Source organism: Vulpes lagopus, chromosome 8, assembly GCF_018345385.1.
Source record: "Vulpes lagopus strain Blue_001 chromosome 8, ASM1834538v1, whole genome shotgun sequence".
In the NCBI taxonomy this organism is placed as follows: Eukaryota; Metazoa; Chordata; class Mammalia; order Carnivora; family Canidae; genus Vulpes; species Vulpes lagopus.
Genome location: NC_054831.1, coordinates 43,371,819 through 43,390,687, shown reverse-complemented (window position 1 = coordinate 43,390,687; position 18,869 = coordinate 43,371,819). Strand labels below are relative to the sequence as shown.

At 39.4% G+C, this 18,869-nt stretch overlaps 1 protein-coding gene across 11 annotated transcripts in view; it reads right to left on the bottom strand.

Annotated features, from left to right (window-relative positions):
- Positions 1-18,869, bottom strand: part of FRY (FRY microtubule binding protein) — a 434,668-nt gene that overhangs the window by 42,975 nt on the left and 372,824 nt on the right. For all 11 annotated transcript variants that reach the window (XM_041766014.1, XM_041766015.1, XM_041766017.1 and 8 more), the window contains 7 exons: positions 18,562-18,659; positions 18,005-18,175; positions 14,055-14,195; positions 11,758-11,937; positions 9,632-9,793; positions 8,353-8,427; positions 2,215-2,385 (listed from right to left, as the gene is read on the bottom strand). In XM_041766014.1, coding sequence (XP_041621948.1) covers positions 2,215-2,385; positions 8,353-8,427; positions 9,632-9,793; positions 11,758-11,937; positions 14,055-14,195; positions 18,005-18,175; positions 18,562-18,659 — 998 coding nt within the window. The remainder of the gene's footprint in view (positions 1-2,214; positions 2,386-8,352; positions 8,428-9,631; positions 9,794-11,757; positions 11,938-14,054; positions 14,196-18,004; positions 18,176-18,561; positions 18,660-18,869) is intronic.

Sequence of the window (18,869 nt, the reverse complement as noted above, 5' to 3'; positions counted from 1 at the left end):
TGAGAACATGCTGAAATTATTCACCAATGATGGTACAAAGGAACACCTGCTATGTGCCTGACACTATGTTAGAAGCTTTAATCCCCCCATTAACCTCATAGGCAGCTATCCTACCCATTTAATAGATGAGGGAGCCAAGAGAAATTGCACTCACGTTTAAGGGTATGAAGTGAGGTCAGTGGCAGAGTTGAAATTCCAACTTGGACCTGCCTAAACCTAAAGCTCTAGCATTTTTATTCCACCACTCTGTAAACTTGCTAGAAGCCCTTATTATAATCTTATTGGGAAGAAGCAAAACATTCTCATATAGTTCATTTTATCTGGGTGAAATATATATTTTCACACTCTTAAGTTTCTTATAAAATCTTGATCCTGTAAGATAAAATAATCACTATGCTTTTGTAATTCATGCCTGCTGGGATAATAATAGAACACTAGAAGGAAGATGAAATATTCCTTATTTATTGTCTCTGAAAAACATTAGTATAATATTTATTTTCAAATGAGAAGCACCTCAGATTTTCCTTCCTTTATTTTAACATAACTCAAATTTGTTAGTTCTGAAATTGTGTCTGATTTCTTTAGTTTATATCACTTCTGCTAGGTCACATCCCATAATACATTTTTTTTTCCTTTTGGCTGAGACTGGAAAATGATGCCCCTCTTTTTTTTCATCAAGTTTTTCCCTCATTACTTTAACTTCTAGAGTAAAGAGGTAAGTTTGAATTCTAGCCTAGGAATAAAGATTACGTTGGCGGCCCAAATCAGGGAAGTAATCTTCTGACATTCCATTTAGCTCTGGCTCAGAGACATTTTGAAAGTATTCTAAATGGTTGAATTTTGATTTAGACTTTTAAAAACAATCCTCACCATATTCAGTGATTAATTTTGTTATCACTTATTAAAGTTAACAGAAAAGTCTGCCATACTTTTTACAGGTTCTAGAATAATTCAAGGTGAAAAGCTGACATTTGTTTTAAAGATGCTTTACAGTCAGTGCCTTTATACTCTTTCAGGACTGGGTCTGCTAAACTTGTTTTCTACAGAAAGAACAGGTAAAGAAAACATTCTTCATTCTGAGGACATAATTCTCCCCAGATATCCAGGGTAGGCCATGGCTGAGAGGAACAAAAGCAGATCACTTCTTGGCCTTATCTCAACATAAGAGGATTGGTCTGCAATCATATCCTTTTAGGGAAGGTAAGCAGTGGAAGCACTATTTCTCACAAGTTTATAGTTAGTCAGGAGGCGCCTACCCATCATGGGATCCAATAAACTTTGAATATGGGCCTCCATTTTAACTGTAAGACCGACAGAAAGCCCTTTCTTTGGGAAAATCAGTGCGTTTAGTTAAATGTGAAGCAACACCAGAGCCAGCTCAGTACCAGGCATTTTGACATATGGCAGTCTCCCAGTGGTCAATTTTGTTTTCCTCCATGGCGAGACTATCTACTATCCTACTTCTTGGCCCCAGCTGGAACTTGCCCCTGAGCTACTGAAATGAGAGGGTCAGAATGATGCCCCTCCTTCTAATTCCAGTTTTCAGAAGCATGATTAATAACTGAAAGCATCCTATTTACCATAATTATCATTCAAATCCATGAATCTGCATTTGCCAGTTGAGACATGAATTCAGCTGCTCCAGGTGTCTAGGAACCCTAGCTACCAACCCAGAGCAGAGCACGGAGCTCTCCTGGGTCTTATGTCTTGTTTTCAAGTTGTAATGATTTCATTAAACATCACAAAAATGCTGAAGCCCTTAGGCTCCTGTCTCATGTTGGAGCAGGCAAGCTCTGAAGTAATCAAATTAGAGTAATTTTGCTTTTAAAATAATTAGATGCTTAGCATATTTTACCCAGATACCTGAGAACAGGCTCAGAACATGACTGTTTTTGTGATTTTTTTTTTTAAGTTCACCTTTGGACTGCACATAACACACACACACATACACACAGTCTTTGTGTGGTCATTAAATGTCAGATCTTTGCCATTTGGAAATAACTTGGCAGCTTATGCTGTGGACTCAGACAGGAAGGGTGTGGTAACTTTTGCCCAAGTTAAGCTGCTGTACTTTGAATAAGTTGATTCAAAATAAAGTTTACAGCTTTCCAATTAAAGACTTAAAAAACCTCATTATTTAGCGGGTAAAAAGAAACCATTTTCGTTAGTCAAGGAAAGGCTGAGTGGGTTATTTTTACAGAGAATAGACTGTACCTCTCCATCCTCCAGCTCCACATCTAGGAAATCGAAGTCTCTAAAGACTCTAAACTGCTGCTCGCTGTTTGTGTCATCCATGTTCTCCTGCTCTCGGGCGCCGTCCTCAGAAGACACCAAGCTCGTCTGGTGCTCAAGTAGATCCAAGTCCCCACACGATGAAAAAATCACCTACAAATCACAAGAGTCCTCTCCTGAGAGACCAGTCTCCCTCTGGTTGTTTGTGCAACAGAAACTGTAATTGGCTCTTCATGGACCTCTATTTCCAGTACACACCTAATTCCTTAAGTGGGTATTTTTAGAATGTTCTTTTATTATTTATGTTGGACAGGTGCCTTCAAATTAAACTCATTGCAAAGATGCAAGTTCACGCAGGAGTCGAGTCACATTGCTGCTGCTTAATGGATGAATACTGGATCCCACCTGGGTGTGTGTTTGTGTGTGTGAGTGTGACAACTGAGTGTGTGTTCACAGACCAACTAGGGCAGCCAAGAAATTTTCCACTGTTTCCGAACTGAGGTTAGAAATTGTACACATGCACATATATTTCACAAACATACTGTCACATAATACTTTAAAGGCTACCAATACCAAGATATGTTATTGTAGAATGACTTGTGAGGGCAAAGGATTTAACCATTTCAGAGATAAACCAGGAAATGCTGAAGAATAAGAAACATAAGCCAAAAAGTATAGTCCTTGCTCATTTGAATTAGACAAGTGTCTGAGCAGCTATGCTTGTAATTTATATTTAAATTCCTTTCCTGTTGATATAAACAGAACAAAACATTTTTTTTCCTATTGAGATCTTTTACATGTTAATCTTTCAACCTCTCTTCTGTATTTAGGTTCTTTCCACTGGGACATTTTAGCAGAACTTTCTAGAAATGAACTGCAAATGAACCTAAATGTTTTGCTATCCAGGCTCTCCTGCACACAGACTGATATATTTTTTTAATAAATTTATTTCTTATTGGTGTTCAATTTACCAACATACAGAATAACACCCAGTGCTCATCCCATTAAGTGCCCCCTCAGTGCCTGCCACCCATTCACCCCCAACCCCTGCCCTCCTCCCCTTCCACCACCCCTAGTTCGTTTCCCAGAGTTGGGAGTCTTTATGTTCTGTCTCCCTTTCTGATATTTCCCACACATTTCTTCTCCCTTCCCTTATATTCCCTTTCACTATTATTTATATTCCCCAAATGAATGAGAACATATAATGTTTGTCCTTCTCTGATTGACTTACTTCACTCAGCATAATACCCTCCAGTTCCATCCATGTTGAAGCTAATGGTGGGTATTTGTCATTTCTAATGGCTGAGTAATATTCCATTGTGTACATAAACCACATCTTTTTCATCCATCCATCTTTCGATGGACACCGAGGCTCCTTCCACAGTTTGCCTATTGTGGACATTGCTGCTAGAAACATCGGGGTGCACGTGTCCCGGCATTTCATTGCATCTGAATCTTTGGGGTAAATCCCCAACAGTGCAATTTCTGGGACATAGGGCAGATCTATTTTTAACCCTTTGAGGAACCTCCAGGCAGTTTTCCAGTGTGGCTGCACCAGTTCACATTCCCTCCAACAGTGTAAGAGGGTTCCCTTTTCTCTGCATCATCTCCAACATTTGTGGTTTCCTGCCTTGTTAATGTTCCCCATTCTCACTGGTGTGAGGTGGGATCTCATTGTGGTTTTGATTTGATTTGCCCTGATGGCCAGTGATGCAGAGCATTTTCTCATGTGCGTGTTGGCCATGTCTATGTCTTCCTCTGTGAGATTTCTCTTCATGTCTTTTGCCCATTTCATGATTGGATTGTTTGTTTCTTTGCTGTTGAGTTTAATAAGTTCTTTATAGATCTTGGAAACTAGCCCTTTATCTGATACGTCATTTGCAAATATCTTCTCCCATTCTGTAGGTTGTCTTTTAGTTTTGTTGACTGTATCCTTTGCTGTGCAAAAGCTTCTTATCTTGATGAAGTCCCAATAGTTCATTTTTGCTTTTGTTTCTTTTGCCTTCGTGGATGTATCTTGCAAGAAGTTACTGTGGCCAAGTTCAAAAAGGGTGTTGCCTGTGTTCTCCTCTAGGATTTTGATGGAATCTTGTCTCACATTTAGATCTCTCATCCATTTTGAGCTTACCTTTGTGTATGGTGCAAGAGAGTGGTCTAGTTTCATTCTTCTGCATGTGGATGTCCAATTTTCCCAGCACCATTTATTGAAGAGACTGTCTTTATTCCAATGGATAGTCTTTCCTCCTTTATCGAATATTAGTTGACCATAAAGTTCAGGGTCCACTTCTGGGTTCTCTATTCTGTTCCATTGATCTATGTGTCTGTTTTTGTGCCAGTACCACACTGTCTTGATGACCACAGCTTTGTAGTACAACCTGAAATCTGGCATTGTGATGCCCCCAGCTATGGTTTTCTTTTTTAAAATTCCCCTGACTATTCGGGGTCTTTTCTGATTCCACACAAATCTTAAAATAATTTGTTCTAACTCTCTGAAGAAAGTCCATGGTATTTTGATAGGGATTGCATTAAACGTGTAAATTGCCCTGGGTAACATGGACATTTTCACAATATTAATTCTGCCAATCCATGAGCATGGAATATTTTTCCATCTCTTTGTGTCTTCCTCAATTTCTTTCAGAAGTGTTCTATAGTTTTTAGGGTATAGATCCTTTACCTCTTTGGTTAGGTTTATTCCTAGGTATCTTATGCTTTTGGGTGCAATTGTAAATGGGATTGACTCCTTAATTTCTCTTTCTTCAGTCTCATTGTTAGTGTATAGAAATGCCACTGATTTCTGGGCATTGATTTTGTATCCTGCCATGCTACCAAATTGCTGTATGAGTTCTAGCAATCTTGGGGTGGAGGCTTTTGGGTTTTCTATGTAGAGTATCATGTCATCAGCGAAGAGGGAGAGTTTGACTTCTTTGCCAATTTGAATGCCTTTAATGTCTTTTTGTTGTCTGATTGCTGAGGCTAGGACTTCCAGTACTATGTTAAATAGCAGTGGTGAGAGTGGACATCCCTGTCTTGTTCCTGATCTTAGGGGAAAGGCTCCCAGTGCTTCCCCATTGAGAATGATCTTTGCTGTGGGCTTTCGTAGATGGCTTTTAAGATGTCAAAGAATGTTCCCTCTATCCCTACACTCTGAAGAGTTTTGATCAGGAATGGATGCTGTGTTTTGTCAAATGCTTTCTCTGCATCTAATGAGAGGATCATATGGTTCTTGGTTTTTCTCTTGCTGATATGATGAATCACGTTGATTGTTTTACAAGTGTTGAACCAGCCTTGTGTCCTGGGGATAAATCCTACTTGGTCATGGTGAATAATTTTCTTAATGTACTGTTGGATCCTATTGCTAGTATCTTGTTGAGAATTTTTGCATCCATGTTCATCAGGGATATTGGTCTGTAATTCTCCTTTTTGGTGGGGTCTTTGTCTGGTTTTGGAATTAAGGTGATGCTGGCCTCATAGAACGAATTTGGAAGTACTCCATCTCTTTCTATCTTTCCAAACAGCTTTAGGAGAATAGGTATGGTTTCTTCTTTAGACGTTTGATAGAATTCCCCTGGGAAGCCATCTGGCCCTGGACTTTTGTTATCTTGGGAGGTTTTTGATGACTGCTTCAGTTTCCTCCCTGGTTATTGGCCTGGTCAGGTTTTCTATTTCTTCCTGTTCCAGTTTTGGTAGTTTGTGGCTTTCCAAGAATGCGTCTATTTCTTCTAGATTGCCTAATTTATTGGCGTATAGCTGTTCATAATATGTTTTTAAAATCGTTTGTATTTCCTTGGTGTTGGTAGTGGAATCTCCTTTCTCATTCATGATTTCATTTATTTGAGTCTTCTCTCTCTTCTTTTTAATAAGGCTGGCTAATGGTTTATCTATCTTATTAATTCTTTCAAAGAACCGACTCCTGGTTCTGTTGATCTGTTCCACAGTTCTTCTGGTCTCGATTTCATTGAGTTCTGCTCGAATCTCTATTAACTCTCCTCTTCTGCTGGGTGTAGGGTCCACCTGCTGTTTTTTCTCTAGCTCCTTTATGTGTAAGGTTAGCTTTTGTATTTGTGTTCTTTCCAGTTTTTGAATGAATGCTTGTATTGCGATGTATTTCCCCCTAGGACTGCTTTTGCTGCATCCCAAAGATTTTGAATGGTTGTATCTTCATTCTCATTAGTTTCCATGAATCTTTTTAATTCTTCCTTAATTTCCTGGTTGACCCTTTCATCTTTTAGCAGGATGGTCCTTAACCTCCACGTGTTTGAGGTCCTTCCAAACTTCTTGTTGTGATTTAGTTCTAATTTCAAGGCATTGTGGTCTGAGAATATGCAGGGGACGATCCCAATCTTTTGGTATCAGTTCAGACCCGATTTGTGACCCAGTATGTGGTCTATTCCACACAGACTGATATTAAATAAAGTGACCAATATGATTTTCTTAACCATTATATTGTCTGGTCTTCCTTGAAAAGTAGGCAAATCATTTATATGCATTTAATATAACAAGTGTCTCTCAAAAGTAAAAAAGAATGAATAGGTTTTATTTTTATTTTTTTAAAAGATTTTATTCATTCATTCATTCATTCATTCATCCATTCATTCATTCATGAGAGACACAGAGAGAGAGGGACAGACATAGGCAGAGGGAGAAGCAGGCTCCCAGTGGGGAGCCCAATGCAGGACTCGATTCCAGGACATGGGGACCATGACCTGAGCTGAAGGCAGATGCTCAACCACTGTGCACCCAGGCATCCTGAATAGGTTTTAAGTATACTTTTTTTCTTCCAGTGTTTGAGAATAGTCCTGTGATTTGCATTACATTCTCATAAAATGGTCCATGACACACAGTTTGCACAGGGATTGGATATGGCTCTATGAGGGGAACGGCACCGAGGGCCAGGCAGGTAGTTCATAGGAGATGGGGCTAGAATTCGGATTTCCTCAGTTGGAGGCTCCTTCTCCCAGTCAGTGCTGTGTCTCCTATCTGTAACATGCTCCAGATAAACATTTGTAGCTAGAAGAGCCTCAGCACAGAAAGCAGGCAGTTTGGATCTGAGCAGGAAGTACCAGCCAGAATGGCAGTAGGAGATGGCCCTCTCTGGATAGCTGCCCTGCAGAGGCAAAGTGCCCTTGTTCCCCTTCCTCCCTCTGCCCCTGCTACTATTGCCTTGTTCCCTCCCCGCTATGTAATGTCGTGGGAGCAGTAACAAACCTTAACTGATCAATAACATGGAAAAGGTGACTTCAGTGGAAGCCGAGCTCAGCTGCTGGCTGGCTGGGGCACATTTCCCCAACGATATGAAACACTAATCTGCACTTAAGTGAATATATATGAGCCTCTAACATTTCACCTGCTCATGAATTACACTAGTAGATTCATTTTGAGATTGGAAAGACAGCTTCCCAGAACAACTCTTTGCTAATTCTTACCCGATTTGGGAAATTATTTAGTTTGCTATTTACTTTTTGTTGGTAACAAAGACGCAAAGACGCTGAGATATAGACAAAATAAAAATACCCCGTGAAACCAGACCCTGAGATTTTTTTTCCTTTTGCTACAACAGACTCCCAGACAACTTGAATTTTCTAAATTATTTAAAAGCTTCAGAAGCTAAATTCTAATACTGTGATTATTCATTTATTCCAAAGCCCAATGGCATGTTGTTGTTTTAACTGTAACACCAGTGGATGTTTAAAAGAGAAAAACCCCATAATGATATATCATTATTTCCATCCCTATTGTGCATAAGTAAAACAATGACATCACAGGAAGAGGTATGCATACACAGAGCAAAATTACACTGCAAAGGAATGTATATTAAATATGGTAGTGCAGGAGAGAATGATGTATACATATTTTAAGGATGTCTGGGCATATTTATAAAAAGTTCAAGAAATTTTAAACAAGGAAAATAACTGTTTGCAGAAACTAGAGCAACAAAATCATTCATTGTTTCTGAACTAAAGGATGTTAAAAAGCATAGGGTGGAGAGAAATAATGTATGGGTTTGATCTAGATGGTGGATATCATACCTATAATTCATTGCAGACTTCTTTAAAGCTAAAAGAGATCAAAGGTAAAAAAAGATATGGTACCAACATAAACATGATACATGACAGAACTTACTGATGGATTTTTGCTTAATCCTACTTCTTGGCCACACAGAGAAAGGACGTGCACCAACTTCTCTTTTGTCCTCTTCTGGAAAAGAGACACACAAACACATTTTAATCACGGGGTCCTGTGATCAAATCTGCTCCAATACTGTAAGCCATTAGCCACATAGGACTATGGTCCCTGGAATGTGGCCAGTGAGAACTGAGATGTAAAATACACAGAGACTTGGTATGAAAAAGGAATGCAAAATATCTCATTAATAATTTCAAGATATTGGCTGCACATGGAAATAATATGAAATATATTAGTTAAATAAAATGTTATTAAAATGATTTTTGCCTGTTTCTTTTTAATTTTTTTAAAGTGACCATTAGAAAGTTTAAAATGAGGCACACTTTGTGTTTCTACTGGACAGTGTTGATCTAAGCTTTCCCAGGGAAGGGGGTGAAAATCAGCCCCTGGGTTCTTCAGCAGATACTCATGACTCCCCTTGATAATCTTTTCTTGTCTGTTACAACTTTCAGCATTAGAAATGCTTTCCTCATACCTACATTAAATCTACTATGTTCTAACACAAATCTATTTTCCTCAGACTGTCCATGGACACCATGAATGGAGTGTGTGCCTAGGAGACAGCAGTCAGAAGGGCTACTGGAAAGCAAAGCATTTGTACATCTTAGACTAAGCGCAGGCCTCCCAAATGTCCATTCATGGAGCAGCAGGTAGATCTGACTACTTCTACCCTCTTTTTTCTTCCTGACACCTTAGCACATTTGCTAATCTCTTCCCTCCTTCCTTCCCTCTCCATCAATGTAAGAATTTAGACAATTTTACTAGTTGAAAAAGCAGTGTGGCTTGAGGAAGCAACTGTAAAGGCAGATTCTGTATTCTTGTACAGCCCTATCATGTAGAACTGGTTGGGAGAACTAAGGATGCATTGTTTGGAGAAAAGAGAACTCATTTGGATGAGTGGCAGAGAGGGTGGGGTTTCTTTATCCATTTGAAGGGCTGCCATGTGTAAGAGAGGTCTCATTTCATCTAAGTCTTAAGAGAACTAGGACCAACAGGCCAAGGCAGCAAATGTCAGACTTCAACTCAATGTAATGAACTGTTCCAAGATAAACTAGGTTCCCTTGGAATGCCATGAGATCCTCATCACTGAAGTGTTGATGCCCAGAAGATGGGCAACGTCAGGATGGTGCTGGAGGAAACCCTTATCACGTGGGCATTTGGGCTCGATAGGTCCCCCTGAACTCCTTTCCAATCCTGGAAGTCTAGAATTCTATACCTGAGAATACTGAGGCCTTTTCCAGCTTACAGGAACAAGAACATTGGAATTGGAGCCTGATGAAGTAGAGGATGTGCTCCTGGTAACGGCCATGGCCCTGGGCTTCCCATCCCGTCCAGAAGAGTTCTGTAGCTCATCGTATCGCCTTCCGATGATTGGTGTCTTGACAAAAAAAAGGAATACAAAAGTTCATGTTCTATCTGTTTGATAGTTCTGTGTACTATGGGAGCACTATGGGAGCACTCTACCCAGCAGCAGCCAAGCCCTGCTTATTTGATTAAAACTTAGACAAGTTCAGTGTCATAAGTAGGCTCATTTTCCTGATGTTCAAACACATTCTAAATCATTTTACATCTTCAACATTTTCCTACCCTCGTTAGCAGCTGAAAACAAATCCAATTGCTTGTTCTTAAACATACTCTAGAAACCACTGATAAAGATTAGAAGCAAAACATTCAGGAAAGCAAATAGTTTTCAGATATTTGAGCTTAAAAGAATTCCTTATCGTTATAACCAGAGACCAGAGTTCCTTCCTTCTTCCCAGCCTTTAAATCTCAGTTATTTAAAAACTCATTTAAATTGGTTATATCTTTTCAGTATTTATTTATTTATTTATTTATTTATTTATTTATTTATTTATAGATTTTATTTATTCATGAGAGACAGAGAGAGAGAGAGAGAGAGAGAGGGAGAGAGGCAGAGATACAGGCAGAGAGAGAAGCAGGCTCCATGCAGGAAGCCCGATGTGGGACTCGATTCCGGGTCTCCAGGATCACACCCGTGGCCTGAAGGCGATGCTAAACCGCTGGGCCACCGGGGCTGCCCCTTTTTAGTTATTTAAATGAGTGAATTCATGGCCAGGTACTTGGGCAACACTTTAGAAGTTTATTTCCCGAGAATTCCTTTCTCCTGCTGGTGTGTGGTGGCTGGGTAGTCAGCCTTGCTGCAGAATCCTGTTTGTGGGCCTGCCCCTCTATCCCCAGGTGGCAGACACCAGTTGGAAATTCTTCATCTGGTTCTCCAGCTTTTTATTCTGGAGCAGCTCGGTTCCTGGGGTGTGCAGCCGACTGGCTGCTTCTTTTCTGTGCCCCTTTCGAACAGAACTGACTTCAGTCAAGGAATAAAAGTAGCTTTTCCCTTCAGCAATGTAAAAAAATGTTAAAAATTTAAAAAATAATTGACTGGATACCTTAATATCATACACATACTAAATACAGATGCAGGAATCATGAGGGCAGCAAAAGAGTATCTCAACCTTGGTACTGAAGGGGCAATGAGACCGTTGTGTGAAGAAACCCAACTTGGCTACAACCTACTTAATAGAGCAAATAAATTTCACATAACCAGATCTGGTTTATTCTTTCAGTGAATTTATTCATTCAGCAGTTCTGAAGAATATTTGTTAAGTACCGTTCTTGTACCAGACACTGTACCAGACCATGGTTACAAAATGGACAGAAAGTAGTTTCTGCTTTGGCGAGGTTACGGGGCATGGGGTACATGAGACAGGAAAGTAAAGTATTTGTACATCTTAGACTAAGTACAGGCCTCCCAAATGTCCATTCATGCAGCAGGGGGTAGACCTGGCTACTTTCTGCCCCCTCTTCTTTCCTTGACTCTTTAGTTTGGTTCACTGGTTCCTTCCCTCCTCCCTCCCTTCTTCCTCGAGGCAAGACCTTAGATAATTGTACTGGTTTAAAAAGCAGCATGATTTGGGGAAGCAACTGTAAAGGCAGATTCTGTATTCCTGTCAATCTCAGTCATTTGCTGGTCTGGCTGGGAGTTTGGACAGCAAAGTTGTGGATATAAAGATAGGACATGACACCTGTTGGGTAAAGAAGGAGTAAAGGTCATGCTTTAAACATGCTTAAGATCATTCTGTTTTAAAGTTATCTTTTAAAAAAATCCTTTAAAAAATAACGGGTGCTCACTTCTGTTTTTAGAGGCTGTCAACTGAGAGCCCTAATGAATATGACACTTGATGTGTTCTTAAAAAACAACCTAATTTAGGCCTTAGGAAACTTAGTTTGAAATAAACATAAAATAAGTGTCTCTTTCCCAGGCAACTAGTTGTGATCTTTGCTATTAATTCTCCCTGCTAAGGTTGACAGAAACAGATAACATACCTCTGAAATATCGAAGTGAAAGTCTAGGGTTTTTCCAGGTAATTCCTTAGAGGCACTGGTCCACACTCGATGTATTTCTATCTTTGAGAGGTCACTGTGCTGATAGGAAGGCAAAACGAGGCTGGCAGATCGTGACACTACCAGCTTCAGGATATTCAAAGCTTCTCTCCAGTGAACACTCTGAAGGGAATAAGACATTCAATGATCAGAAACAATTTCATTAAAAAAACAAAAAACAAAAAACGAGTCTACTGCTAGCAACTGAACCTTTTTAAAAAAAATTTAAATTCAATTAATTATCATACAGTGTTTTATTCATTTCAGAGATAGAGTTCAGTGATTCATCAGTTGTATGTAAGACCCAGCTCCCTTCTCACGACTAGTCAGACTTCCCTGATGGAAAACAGTGCCACAAATTCTATCTTACGTAAAGGGCCAATGACACAAAAATACAATTTATATGTAAGAGGGGATACATTTAGGAAATAAGCAAATAAAAAAATAGCAAATTCTGTCCATATTCAAATAAACAGAAGTTTAAAATGACAAGGTACCATTTTTGCCAATAAGGTACCTCCTCCATTTGAACAAAAACAATCCCCAATGCATTTATGCTATTGACCACTCACTCTTTCTCAAAACTCTCCCTGATTCCAGCTTCCAGTCTTCCTTAGTTTTTCTCCTACTTTTCTGGCTCCTGCTGCTTCCTTTGCTCCCTGGGCGCTTCTCTTCTCACTTCAAACCTTCCTCATGATCTAACCCAGGACTCTGGGAGGCATGGTTAGCTCCCATCTTTTCATCTTCTGTATTCCTGCTGGCACTGGATCAGCTGAATCCTCTCTGGCCTCTGCCTGGACTATTTCAATGTCCTCTTAACTGGTCTCCTGGCTTGGACTTCTACTGAAGTCCAGCATACCCACCCCAACTACAGTGATCTTTCTAGAACTCTTCAGACCATGCCCCTTCCCTGCCTAAATTTCTTCAAGGGCTCCCTCTGGTGGGCAGGGTGGAGTCCACACTCTTTAAGCACAGCCTACAGGAGTAATATCCCCTACCTCAGGCTGCCCCTGGAGATCTTCACACTAGGCAAGCTCTCTTTGCCATTGTGTCTTTACTTATGCTATTCCCTGTCCTGGAATGCCCTTCCTCTCCTTATTGGCTTATCACAGGCCTACTATTCCTAAAAGACTCACTTTGTTTTGGAATCTTTGTCTCCCTGACAAACCCCAGGCCAACTGGGCTTCTTCCACAAAAATACTGAGCATAGATAAGTTAACTTGATAAAAGTTATTAATATTATTTACCCAGCCTTTGGAATAAGAGCACATGAAATAAACCATATTTCCTTCACTGTTAAATTCTGTACAAGGGAGGTCATGATTTGAATGTGGAATTAGCCATCATTCAAGATAAGATATTGAATAACAGAGATAGCCCACAGGCCTGAGTGAGAATAGGCAGCCTAGTAAAACAATTTTTTTCTTTTGATCAAGGGCACATGATTTGTAGAAAAATGTGAACCGAACCCCTGGCTCCCAGGACTTCCGTGAAGTGAGAAAGTGTACTGAATGCTTACTACCTGCATAAATGATTTTTGTAGAAATGCAACTCGAAAAATAGAAACTAAAAAAGGCTTGGAATCATATTTAGCAGTAAATAATTTCTGCAAGCAATGTGATGTTGAAGTGACAACAGGGAAAAAATATCTAATTTACACTGTATGGCTTTGTGGATGATTTTAACCAGATAGAATCTAGCATCTGCCCTTGAAGTCTGCAACTCACAGAGTACACCCCTGCATTTGTTTTTTTGTAGTATTTTCAACACATTTATGCAAGTTGTTTAACCTGACTTCTCTCAACTCTAAAGTGATCATTTTAACCCCTGAATTAACACTTTGCATGTGGAAACACCTGGCCTACAACCTAGCACATCTAAGTTCCTTCTCTCTTCTCCTTCTTTGAAATAGGATACTACAGATTCAACCCTGCTGGCCCCTCCCAGCCAGGTGTTTGCTTTTAATACCCAGTCTGTAGGCCCCAAGAGGCAGAAACACATCCGTTGAGGGCTCAGAAATTCACCAGAGCTTGTCCTGTCTTTCTTCTTACTGTACCACTTGGAGTGTGGTCAACCACCACAAATGACTGCTCTCAGTGGGTTAAGGATGCCAATAAATGAATGTGCAGCCTGGCACCCTGATAACTTTGCAGCCAAGTACAAGCTACAAATCTCCAGTCTTTCTAGAATGACTCTCTGGAAACATCCTTGTTCATAAGTGAAGACATCCAGATACTCACTTGCACATATTTTTCAATGGTCTTCAGAACTTCCACATTAAACTGCTTTACAGGGACGACTGACAAGTCCATGTAGCTGAGGAGACTGTAGATCACCTGGAGGAGGGGCTGCTGCATACTGGGGAGACCCTTCTCCAGCAGCTGTGGGAAGCAAGGTACAGTGTCAGTTGGTGTGTGACACCTGCCTTTTCATACAGAAGGACCAGTGTCTCCCAACACCTTTATGATTGCATTTTTCCTTAGAAAGGAATGGAAAATCCTAACCACTAAAGAAATGAAGATATCATTAAGGGTAATGTAGGGTAGCTGGATGGCTCAATTGGTTAAGCATCTGCCTCCGGCTTGGGTCATGATCCCCAAGGTCCTGGGATTGAGCACTCAGCAGGGAGCCTGTCTCTCCCTCTCCTCTGCCCCTCCCCTTGTCCCCTACTCATGCTCACTTGTACTCTCTCCAATAAATAAATAAAATCTCAAAAATTAAAAAAAAAACAAATGCAATGTAAGTACACCTGAATATATAGATACAATATTCATAAATGGAATACACACAAAATAAATCTCAAAAGGAAAGCACCAAATACCACTAATTATTGAAAATTACAAATTAAGACAAAAGGCACAAGTTATTAGTTATCAAACTGGCAAGGTTTCCCAAGTGATAACAGTCAGTACTGGTGGGGAGTAACTTGGATAATTCGGCAATTGACATCAAGAGTACTAAAAACAGTTTATGTCTTTTGAAATAGTTATTATACTTCTAGGAACTTTTCCAAACCTAGAGATAGACACTAAGATTTATATGTGAGATTCCACCCAAGCATTATTTTTAATGGTAAGACACCCACAAAAAAACTAAACAAGAAAGCTCTATAAGCAGTATAAATGTTGAACACTAGGGAAATGGATAAAAAATTATGCTAAATTGTCTGATGAAATACCACATAATCAAGAGAATGACATTTTTAAAGACAGTAAAGGATATCAGATAATACTAAATAGTGAAGGAGGAAGGATATACAATTTCTGTATAATAGATGATGTCAAAGTCTAAGTGAATGGGTGGGTGTTACATGGAAATAACAATGGAAAGAAATTGAACAAAATGCTAGCAGTGTTTCTCTTTAGATAACTATTTTGGGTGATTTTTCTTATCTCCCCCTCCTGTTTTTTCCCCCCACTTCTCTGTACCTACCAAATTTTCTTTTATGGACATATACTATGGTATCAACAGTATTTTCAAAGAAGAAAGCAAACTAATGAGAAAATTTATGTGACACACATCATGATCAAAGGTTACTGTTCCAAACAAAGAAGTATAGAGATAATTCAAATAAATGTTCAAATTCCACATCAAAAGAGGCCAAAGGAAACAACTGAGCAGTTAACACACAAGGAAATGAACAATTATGCAAATCTATTGTGTGGGAAAATGAACACTATTTAGAAATACATAAAGGAAATACATAAAGGGAATAATTTTAAAGTTTTAAACAATAAAAATATAAAACTGAAAAGAGGCATAAAAAGGATAATAAAATATAGCGAGCATGTGGGAAACCAGGTTTATACACTGTTGGCAGTATTGTAAATAGGGGAAATCTCTGTCAAGACCAATTTCCCAAATGTGTAGAGAACCATAAAACACATTCATGTACCCATGCCCTCAACCTGGATAAGTTACTTTTGAAAACGCCACCAGAAGAAATAACCTGGATATTATCTGATAAGAAGTCTACATAAAAGGTCCCTTTGTGATAGAAAAAAAATTATGAATATAAGCAACAGGGGAGATGTTTAAGCACACTGGGTTACAATAACCTGTTAGAATCACAGTTGTTGAAAGTGACACTATATGAGCTATGCCAACATATGAAAATACACACACAGAATTAATGTCACATGAACAGAGCAGGTTCACAGGCAATACTGATCATAGCTACCTAAGATTATACGTATGTGCCTGGCCAACACCTGAAAGAATACATGAGTACCTGAAGTAAGAGTTAATATGTACTATGCTTGGTGGGAAGTTAGGTTCATAATAAGATTTTCAGTGACAGTTTGTGACAAAGCCTGAAGAGGACAAATTAGGTAATCCATTCTCATTTATTTATTTTCATTGTGGTAAGATGTATATAACATAAATTTGCCATTGTGACCACTGCTAAGTGTACAGTTCAGTGGCATGAAGTGCATTCGGACTGTTGTGTAAAACCATCACCACTATTTATTTTCAGGATTTGTTCATCATTCCAAACGAAGACTGTTAACTGTAAAATGTGAAGTTCCCATTACTCCCTGTCCCCAACCCCTAGGGATCACTATTCCACTTTCTATCTCTACAGATTTGCCTATTCTAGGTACCCTGTACAAATGGAATCCTATTATATTTGTCCTTTTGCATCTGGGTTCTTCCACTTGGCATAATGTTTTCAAGGTTCATCCAGGTTGTGGTGTGTGTCAGTGTTTCCTTCCTTTTTTGTCTGGATAACATGTATGTGTGTATCTGCCACATACCATTTGTAGTTTTGAAACTTTTGTCTAGTGATCCGAACAAGTCTTATCTTCTTGCTAGCTTACGCTTCACTTTTAAAATTGTCATCATCTGCCTTTGTAAGCAAGGGCACAGGTGTCAGTTATCTGGTATTTCTTACGAGCTGAGGTATGTGTGTGGTTTCTTAGTAATTCTTGTGGGGACATATGGGACCAAGGTGATTATCCAAAGCCACAGGGTGGCATATAAGAGGGGCTCCTTAAAGTGCCAAAGATGGGGTGTGGGAAAACCCTTGGCTGTTGACAGTCTGAATGCAGCTTATGTATTGCTGACCCAGATTGCAAATCAAAATCCTGCAAGATCAACTATCAATGTTGATAAATGGGGCAAGGACCCTTTCTACCAGGTACAAGGGTGCAGTCTTGTGGAGCCTTGCAGAGAATGATTGATTCTCTAACCTATCCGCACCCTGTACTCATGACATAACTATAAGAAAAGTTAGAATGTACTGTCCTCATCACTTCTGAAAAGGCCCTGGCGAGAGGTATGCATGCATGTCCCCCAAGGAAAAGCAATGGTGAACACGCTAAACCAAGGTGGCTGTTTGAGACCATTTCTCTCATAGATTTCATGACCTTGTGTATTAAGGTAGTGAGTGGCCCGAGGTGCTACACAGAATACATTTCATCACTTGTCCAATATGCTGTGTATTTCCAACATCAATGGACACAGGGCCTTGGAATGAATGTACTAGAAACACACTTGTATAAGGATGAAAATCCCTTTCCATTTTTAAAAACAAACTTAAAGATGAAGATAAAAGGTTTACTTCTAAATATATGCTTTGTTAAGTAGTTCAAAGCAAACAACCATTAAACATATCAATCCACATAATAACTTTTTTTTAATAAGCATTTTTAAAAAAAATTTATTTATTCAGAGAGAGAGAGAGAGAGACTGAGAGGCAGAGACACAGGCAGAGGGAGAAGCAGGCTCCATGCAGGGAGCCTGACGCAGGACTCAATGCTGGGTCTCCAGGATCAGACCCCCAGCTGCAGGAGGCGCTAACCGCTGCGCCACCGGGGGTGCCCACACATAATAACTTTTTAAGTAAGATTTGAACACCTGGAGTAATTAGGATAAAATTTCCCCATTTCTGGAATGTACTGGCAAGCATTAGCATAGGAAAAAGAAGGAATTTAAGTTTTTGAGACAGGTATAAAGGCTGGCTTTGCCACTTTAAAGATATGGCAGATTATTTCATCTGGTTTGGCCTCAGATTCTTTGTTATGATAGTATCTGAATCACTGAATTGTTGTGAGGATTTAAGATGATTCCATACAGCATCTATGATAATATATAATAGACAATAAATTAAGATAAGAGATTATCCATTCCATATAAATATTTTATCCATGAAAACTATAATAGGCTTATCCTTAATTGAAGAGCTTACCTCGGCTAGGTAGGTCACCATATTCAAGGTAATGTCGGCATATGCTTCATGAAGGTATCGGCAGACCACATTGACCCATGTGGCACAGTCCCTCGTGTAGCTGTGTGTTTTATAAAGGGTCATGACATGTGCAAGATTGGAAAGTTTGGGGTTCTTCTCTTCCAAACACACCTTTTAAGAGAAGATAATAAATTAGGGATAAAATAGCCTTATGAATAGGAAGATGTGTTAGCAATTTTGCTATAAGATATGTTTGCAATTTTGCTCTGGAATCTGGAAAACATATTGATACTTTTTTTTTTTTTTTTGCAAGCTGCAGAAGTGCTTATCTTAATAATTAGCTAATAAGATTTTCAGATTCTTTCCACCTGTCTGATCAATAATGAAACCACAAGACAATGTGCATTAGCTACTCAGAGATATAAACTACCAGCCATATCAGTTATGATTTTCAGGTTTTGTGAAACTCATTTCCCTTTTGGGGCAATCTCTGTTTAGCACTGGACCTTCCTGAAGGCCTGTATGGATCCGCCTGAGTATGGAGCCAGAAATCATACCTGAGCAATCCTTTCAGCTATATCCTTGCAAAACTGATTGGGATTTTCAAAATGCTGGATCAGCTGGGGCAGGAGACACAACACGTTCAGTGGAAATCCTGGATCAGAGAAGATGCAGTGGACATACTGAATATGGTACATATTAACTGTTAATAGCAGGAAGGAATATTGCAGATTTCATGCTAAGGTGATGCAAAAGCAGTCTTTTGAACAGTTTTACTATGATCTAACACAAAATCCAGGAAAAAAATGTACAACCACAATGACACCAGTTACAGAGGAGGCACTGAAGTAGATCTGTAATTCTG